This window comes from Melospiza georgiana, chromosome Z (assembly GCF_028018845.1).
Source record: "Melospiza georgiana isolate bMelGeo1 chromosome Z, bMelGeo1.pri, whole genome shotgun sequence".
Lineage (NCBI taxonomy): Eukaryota > Metazoa > Chordata > Aves > Passeriformes > Passerellidae > Melospiza > Melospiza georgiana.
Window position 1 is genome coordinate 41185079 of NC_080465.1, and position 8534 is coordinate 41193612.

The 8534-nt window shown below is 42.9% G+C and overlaps 1 protein-coding gene across 1 annotated transcript in view; it reads left to right on the forward strand.

The window, feature by feature from the left end:
• The window catches only part of ARHGEF28 (Rho guanine nucleotide exchange factor 28), an 84977-nt gene extending 77605 nt beyond the window's left edge, over nt 1-7372 (forward strand). The window contains exon 32 of the mRNA XM_058044442.1: nt 6065-7372. Within this exon, the coding sequence (XP_057900425.1) occupies nt 6065-6225 (161 nt within the window). The 3' untranslated portion in view covers nt 6226-7372. The remainder of the gene's footprint in view (nt 1-6064) is intronic.
• Nucleotides 7373-8534: the final 1162 nt, after the last annotated feature.

Here is an 8534-nt window from a genome sequence, read left to right on the forward strand (position 1 = left end):
GTCAAAATATTTTTTCCCAGTGTTTTTTTGAGACCTGGTACCAAGTTCAGTTCCTGCTGTGAAATCAGCTTTATTGAGTTGTGAAGGGCCTGGTTTGTGATGGTATGTGAGCCATGTTCAACTGCCAGTGAAACTGTTGGGAATTGTGCTCAAATCATCAAGGCTCACACATAACTTTTCTATAGCAAGTGCTGTGTTCTGGATCAGTAGCAGCAGTATCTTGGTTGTTCCAGGTGTTGCCCTGGTGTTCCAGGTGCCCAATACCACTGCATGGTGTTCCCTTTCTTCCACTAACTTTAAACAACTGAACCTGCAGTATGGAAATGCTGCATTCCAATCTGGGAAAGTCTTAGTAGGCCTTAAAAAAGGCAATCAAAACAGGTCATGTTGCCTTTCATGGTGAGGAAAGGGAGAGAGGCTGAGGTGCTTGGAGTTCCCGGGGGAATTGGCTGTCTGTTGCTAATGAATCTGCATGGAAACCGCTGGGAGCATCATTAGAGACAAAGAGCTGCTGTGGGATTTGCCAGTGGGTTTTTCAGTGGATCCCATGGGGAGTTAGGCTGCCATTTGCTGTTGAACTGTGGTGGCAAATGAGAGCCTGTTACCCTTGAATTCCTTTGAATATCCCAGACCCGGTAGACACTGGTTGTTAGGTGTCTGCTTGTGCTTTGCATTATGCATGAGTGCCAGTGTGGGGATTAAATAGAGCAGCTCTGCCATTTCAAATAGCTGTGGCCTGAAGCTGATGTGTCAGCTGTCAGTCCAAATGAACTTGGTACCAAAAACCAAAACCCAACTCTATTTATTAATTCAGAAGGTTAGTGGTTTTGTCACTCTTCAACATATTTGTTGCTAAAAGTGGCATAAATTGCTCTTCATTTAATGCAGTTTTATTATGCAGTTTTTATTTTGTAAAGAGGGCCAATGTGACAGATCTCAGAGAGTCACAGCAAGGTAATTGTGGTGCATTCCTTCCACCCTCCCTGCCCCCCCTTCCCCCCCCCTTTTTTTCTTCCCTTTTTTTTCCTCCTTCCTTTTTAGAAATGACTAAGAAGTAAAAAAGTATCCAGCCTGCCCTAACCTCAGAGCTTACCCTGCTTTGAGGAGGAGTTTGAATCTGAGGCCTTCTGAGATCCCTTCCAATTTGAATTATCCTGTGGTGCTGTGAAATCAGGGTCAGAGCTGAAGGAGGAACACTAAGGGCTTTCTGTTCAAAACACAGAGACTTGAGAGGTTTTTTGTTTGGAGTGTTTCTTAGTGCCTTGGTTCTTCTGTCCTTCCCACAATCTTCACTGTGTGCAGTCTAGCCTTAACATCAAGAGCTCTGATCCGGGGGGAGAGAGAGGAGGGGTGAAGGGGGTGAAGGAGAAAATCTGTGGCATTTATTTGATGTGGAAGTGCTTACATCCTATGACAACAGACAGGAGGTGAGAATCAGTGTGAGTAATGAGTTGTTTACTTGGCTTTTGTATCCCCTGCCCCCCCCCCAGGTACATGGGCTGTGTTTGTTTTTGTATGCATTGATTTCAGATTCCTGCAAATACCATTCCTTTGTCCTTCACCTTGTCAGCAGTTTGTGAGATACTACTAATCCTGTCTCTTAATGCTGTGGAAAAGGTAGGGTAGTCAGGATGCAGAATGCTACTTGTTTTTTCTTTCTTTTCCTGTACAACAGTAACATGTTTTCAGCCAGGAGCTGTGGTTTCTCAGAGTCTGGACCCAGACCCTGTTTGAAAATCTGAGGTCCCCTTATAAACTCCCTTGAGAACTGATCCCACATACGACAGGCCTGCCATCTGCCATTGTTTTTATATTGAGGTGGTCTAATAAAGATGGAAAGAGTAGAGTGCCTCTCAAACAGTTCCTGATGTTTGTCCTCATGGTACCAGACCTAAACCCAAGGAAAATGGGGAAAAAAATTTGAATTTTAGTGTTGAATTTGACAGTGTCTGTGTGAATGAGACATTTGTGATTAGATCCAGAATTTGTTAGAAACAGCCTCTAACTCCTTTTGCAAAAATTGGTGAGGAAGACTGCTGGGAATGCCTGGGGTTTCTTTATTCAATGAAATGGTCTTGGCTGAGATTAAAAGGAGTAAAAGCTGTACTTTAGGAGTATTTAGTACTGTGGTGTGGCACAGGCTACAAGTCCCAAAAAGGCTGAAGTGCTGTCACAACATACCTAACATTTGGTCACCAGCCTCAAGCACACCCGTTTTTCCCTTGGGTGTTTGACCAGCGCAACTTTGAGAGTGGATTTCTCTGGTCTGCTGTTCACTTTTACCTAGGGTATCCATGATGCAGCTGTGGATCTGGCCTGTTCTTAAGGAAAGACTTACCTGGAATATTGTAGGAGAAATATGTTTTATGTAAGTGAAAAACAGGTGAAGGGGGTTTCAGTTTGTGCATAAATTCTGGGGGCCATGGTACAGAGAGATGCTGACAGAGTGAGAGGGAGCAGAAGGCCGTGTCAAGAGTGGACTGTGGAAGGATCTGAGCTACAGCTCAGATAGTCAGGGAAATAGTCAGGGAGTATTTTCTGCATTTATTTAACTGTGAAAGAAAAACAGTGCAGATGAGCAAGTGGATGGCTATGGCCAGGTACAGTGCTTTGGTTTGTCCTCTCTGCGAGGGTGTGAGAGCACGGCAGCAGGCAGAGCCCAGCCCGGGCAGCAAGGGTGTGGGCAGGGGCTGTGTCCCGCCTTTGCCCGGTGCTGGTGATGGGGGTGCTGGTCTGGTGGGCGCGCTGTTGAGCCAAACACAGCCTGCCAGAGAGAGCGTCTGCTGGTTGCTTGGAGGACAGCAGAAAAAAAGGGTAAGTAAATGCTGAATTTAAACAAAGGGGATAACACAGAACTCATTTTATGGCTGATTTTGACAGGTGAATTACAATCACATTGATGGAAGCTCATAAAAGGCCAATGGTCTGTATTTGCCTGACTCTTGATCCATAGTGATTCTGATGTTTGCCTCAGTGCAGCAGAGGATGGGCCTGGAGAGGGACTGGGGATTTCCCATGGGTGCCCCAGCTGCCAGGGGATCTTTGGAGAGCTTCTTGGGTGTCACTTTCTGATAGCAGCCCCTTTGCCTTGCTGTCTGCACAAATAATCAGTTTGTTTTCCTTTTTTATTTTCATTAAGCATCCTCAGCTCTCAGAGTTGTTTAGTAGACATCAGCTGATGTTTTCAAGTCTTGTTTCAGAAGTTTCCTCCTTGTTTTGCGAGAGCATTTCAAGAGGAAGGTTTCTCCCACCTTTCTCCTGCTTGGTAACAAGGGCAACTCAGTTTCCCCATGCTACACCAGAGAGCTCAGGGGAGGCTTCTTGGCTGCTGTTACGTTACAACAACCAAGGCTGACTGGCCGCTCAGTCCATTTTCTGTCTCCCTTCACCTGAAACTGTTGTTACCATTTTTAGCACTTCTTCCACACTAGCCTTGGGACACATCACGCTGCTGCCTGTGATACCGGCTGGTCTACTGTCTCAGCTGCTTCCAGCATGGCACTGAGCAGGGAGACAGCAGCCGCCCTCCCCGACGGCAGCCTGAGTGTGTTGGCCTTGGGGACATATTGTGCTTTTGTTAGGCAGAGTCTGTGTTGAGTGCCACCTGAAGAGCATCCAAAACCAGCCCCTTCCCTCCTCAGTTGGATTATGCACAACCTTTCCAGCTTGAAGCCACTCAGTGCCCCAGCAGCAGCTGTGCTCCTACCTCCTGGGTGCTCTCCTGCTGTTCAGGTTTCCCAGATGCAACATACTTAGGAAAAAAAAATAAAAAAGAAGCTGAACTAGTGATAAATCATTTATTTTGATAGTGACAGGGTCTGATTTGTTTTTGTAGAATGCTGAGAGTTTTCACTGCTCAGCTCTGCTGCTGGTAGTTATGACAGTTAATGAGAAATGGTTTGGAAATAGCTACTGTTTTAATTGCTGAAGCAATTACTATTTAGTTTTGATGGTGGAAAATTATTGCATGTAAGGTGTTTTTTGTCTGCGTATTTTCAAATTTGTAATTAGGCTTCTCAAATTATGTACTTCATAAACTTTGGAAACAGATCTTTCAAATAAGTGTTTACTCCCTGGTATTCTTATGTACATAACTTGGGTAATGTGAATAGACTCACAGGACTTAAAAGAAATATTAATGTGGGTAAAATTACCCAAAAATGTAAGTGTTTAGAAGTAGAGGAACTTCTGCTAGTAGGGCTCTTTTTAATAAATAAACAATGCAAATGCATCCAATTTCCATAAAGGTAACAGACAGACGTATTTTTGCTTTCTTCTGTGGGCTGGAAATTGCAGTAATTTTCTAATATAATCATCAAAAAGAAATAAATGCAGACATCATCTTCAAAAAATCAGGCCTGTTTGACTAAATTAGGGAGTCAAGATTTTCTGTGTTATGTATTGCAAATAACTCACAATCAAGCAAGACTTGCTCTGGATTTTCATTAAGACTGAAACTTAATTCAGAATAAAACAGTAAAAGAAAGACAAATGAAGACTAATTTTTGTAACATTCTGTGTCATCCCACTATGACTAAGCTCATTTACAAATACCTTGCTCCTGCCATTGGCTGTGCAGTCTTAGCAGCAAGAATAAGATGCATGTGGTTTATGCTGGGAGCTGCAGCCCCAAAGCCTGTTTGCTCCCCCCAGCTGTGAGAATATCAAAGAGGAGAAGATGCTGAAGGCAGAGGCTGCGATATGATGTGTTCCCACATGCCCATTGCATAATCATCCCACACTGCTCCACACAGCCCATGCCAGGGAGCAGCCAGAGAGCCTAGGCTTTTCAGGGTGCCAGCAAGCTTGTTTTGCCTTGAACTCCTGCCTCAGCAAACAAGACTGATGAAAGTCTCATATATTTGGGGAATGCCAAATGTGGGCACGTGTCACTATGAATTGCTACCAGCTAAGCGACACGGTGTGTAAAAACACAAATAGGTCCTTCATAGCAGATTTCCATTGCACATACACGTGAGAAGTAGGGACCAGAGCAAGCATGAAATGTCTCTCCAGCTCTGCATGAGTGATCAAGGCTCAGAGAGCCCCAGTTCTTGGTTTGTGTGCTTCTGGCCATTAACATGCTGTACAAGGAGTTCAAATCTCCCTTTCTTTCTACAGAGTCCTTTTTTGAGAGGGAAGAATGAAAATTTAACCCTTCTGATGTAATAGAAGAGTCGGTCAGGCTAAGATTACAGTGAAAAGTATTGCAGCATATCCATTACAGATATTTTTCATTGCTATGCATGAGGATACACATTCTTTATTACCTAGCTTGTTTTTATGGTAAAGTTGCTTTGAAGAAATACAGATGTAGAAAAGTCAGGTACTGAGATGCAGGTCCTGAGGGCCCAAAGTGCTACAAAGTGCTGACTAGGAGTAAAACTGAACTGTAGTCATGTTGTTTTGGTTTATAAAGCTATATATGGATCATCATAGAAGTGTTCATTGTGGAATGCTGGAAAACAAGTACCTGATTCTCTGCATTTGTGGGAGAAAATTGGAAAGATAACAAGATTGTTGTGAAATAATGTTCTAGTGTTTGGATGCAAGTGTTTCTCTACATGTCACGCCAAAAAGATCAAGACAGAGTGGAGTAGGTAGTTTATGTCAATAAACACAGGTAAACTTAGTAGAAAAAGGGGAATGCAAATACCAGCCATGTAGACTTCTAACTTTGGTCACTTAATTCTTTTGCATCTATAAAAGGAAGGCTTACGAATAAAATTCTGTGTAATGATGAAAGCTGTATTAATGTTACAACTGTATTACTACTAGCAAAGATACTGATTATATGTTGTGTGCTTCCCTCCAGCTCAATTCTGACCTTGTTTATGTCTTTTCATTATTGTGTATCTGTTTAGTAAAGTATGGCTACACATTTATAATAATTATTATTGTTAAGGTACCTCTCACCAGGCCATAGTATAATTTGTACTAGAGTACTGTTTTCCTTTCCAGACAGATGCAGCAAACTATAAAATGGTGCTAATGAAAAAGTCAGAATTTGCCCTTTTTGATGGCAGGGGCAGAAAATGCATTGTCCTTCTCTTGTGTGTTACAGATCTGAGCACATCAGAGACCCAAGGTTCCCAGACAAGTGTTCCAAACCAGGGATCCATCCAGTCACCACAGGTAGATGAACTGCTGCTGAACCACCAGCCTGAGAGCCTGCAGGATGCAGAGAGTGGAGCCAGAGTAGAGGAAAAGATTGTTTACCTCTGATAACTTGTTTTCTAATCTCAGTAGCACTTTGGAAAGACAGCTGTATTTGCTTTTCTAAATTTCTGTAATTGTTCTCTGTATGACCATCTGGCTTTAAGTGTAGTATTTAATAGTAAATGCAAAATTTTCCCCATGATAAATATAGCAAGTAAGTTATTTTGAAGCCATTGTTGTATAATCTTTAATTTATGACATGATTTCAAATGCTTTGCAAGAAGCAATGAGTAGCAGGGGAGACATAACATTTTGAAATTGTAAAGGTGGCACCAAGGACTGTGAAAGGATTTTCTTGAGTCCTCTTCTTACAAGGATGAGCTAAGAGAGATGGGTCTGCTACTTGAGATTTCAGCGTGTATCAGTAACAGCTGTGATATGAGAAGACAGCAATGTAACAATGATGGCTCAAGTCTTTGCTGAAATGTGCTATATACCCTTAGCTGGTGGGTCATTTTCCTTATCTTCTAGCTCAGGAACTGCTCAGAAGGGGATGTTTTTTATGGTCTGAGCATAATTGCATAATTGTGTTTTCTCGTGTCCCAGGGCTTATTACTATTTTGATACTACTGCCAATTTCTGTGCAGAGATGCACTAAATCAGTTATTGTGTTATAACTGTTCCTCATTTCAGTAAGTGTCCTTACACGTTAAAATTTACCAGATGAAACTATCTCGCTGGTCAAAAGAAAAGAAAGGGGATAAATAGTAGGCTTCAGTTAACTGAACTCTTCTGAAACTCCACTGCTTTCCTATGTAGAAATCAGATAACTTTCTGCTTTCAGATTCCTGGGATTCTCTGTCTCTGTCCAGGCAGTAAGAAACCTGTCTTGTGCCTTTTTGTGCCTTTTTGTCTTTCTGAAAAATACATACACTTCTGTCAAACTAAATAAATGTTATGTGCATTTCTATGAAACTGTAATTTTGATTCATTTTGAGATCCTCCAGAGAAATAAAAAAAAAACTGGAGGAAAAACAGGTGTCTCCAGGCCTTGTTTGCACTGAGGTGTGCTGCAGATGTGTGCTGCTGGTCCAGCATAGCCAAAGCCGTGTATTTCAGCTGACAAAACCAAGGATGTGCCTATCACCACTCAGCATGGCTGATGGCATTGGCAAGGGTGCAGCAGAAATGCAGCTGCACAGCTCCTGGATGCTCCTGCACAGCTGCCTTATATCTGCCCGCATCTGCCCAGCTCAGGGAGCAGAAGAACACAGGATTGCTCCCACCCCTTTGACTGGGTCAGCCCCAGGTGCCAGTGGTTTCCATTTTACCCTAAGCCTTGTGTTATGCAATGTCTTTTGCAGGGCACAGAGTCTTTCTTAGATGTCTGCATTTGTCAGCAAGGGTGTCCTGACTGAGAAGGATTCTCTTCCAGGGACTTGGGTGCTTCAGGGAATACCCGAAAGCAGAGCTTTCTGAGCTACATCTTACTGGCCTCCAGAGTAGTAGTTCACTTGGTATTTTGGGCAAACAACCAACCACCTGGTGTGATGAGCAGGATGTGATTCTCAGCTGTATTAAATGATGTGCAAATGCCATCAGGGAAAGCCTGGGCCTGCAGATGTGGTTTCTGGTGTCTGTGTTCAGCTTTCAAGACTCCTGCTAACCTGACAGCACTTTAAAAACATGTCTCTTTATAAGAGAAAAAAAAAACAAACCAAAAACCTCTTTTATAATATCTAGAACTGTTTTGTCTTCTTTACTTTTCACAATTAGATTAAAATTAAAATGTGGATCCAACTTCTCTTAAGGGCCCTGCAGTAGGGACAGAGAGTCAGCAATGAATTCAAGGTTGCCCCCTCAACAGCTTCTTGGCAAATTTCTGAGTAGCCAGACTAATTTCTTGGGATGCTGTATACCCCAGGATATGTGCCTTGCCCAGAGACCCATGGGAAATTGAGAAAAAATGAGCAGTTTTCTCCACAGTTACTCTCTCTGCATTTTATTATGCCTTGGCTGTAACATCTGGTATTGGTTACTGTCAAATCGAAACTGCTGTATGGATTGCTGCTTTCCCAGTTCGGTGTGGGAATTCCCACATAAGCGTCTTGCCACCGAGAGAGGAAGAGATGATGCTGCTTCTCTCATCAGTCTTAATTGAGGGGCTGGGAGCTGAAAAGCGGCTGGCCCAGACTTCAGCTGTTGTGCAAATTCTTTAAGTCCCTTAAAATCAGGCAGCATCTTATTTTGCTCACCTGTGTTTACAGTAAAACGTCTGGCATTTCAGAAAGGCAAAGGCAGGAAACAGGTGGCCTCTAGATTTAGGTGTTTTAATTGTATAAAATGTTCTAAGTATAGGCCAGTACGGTCTTGGC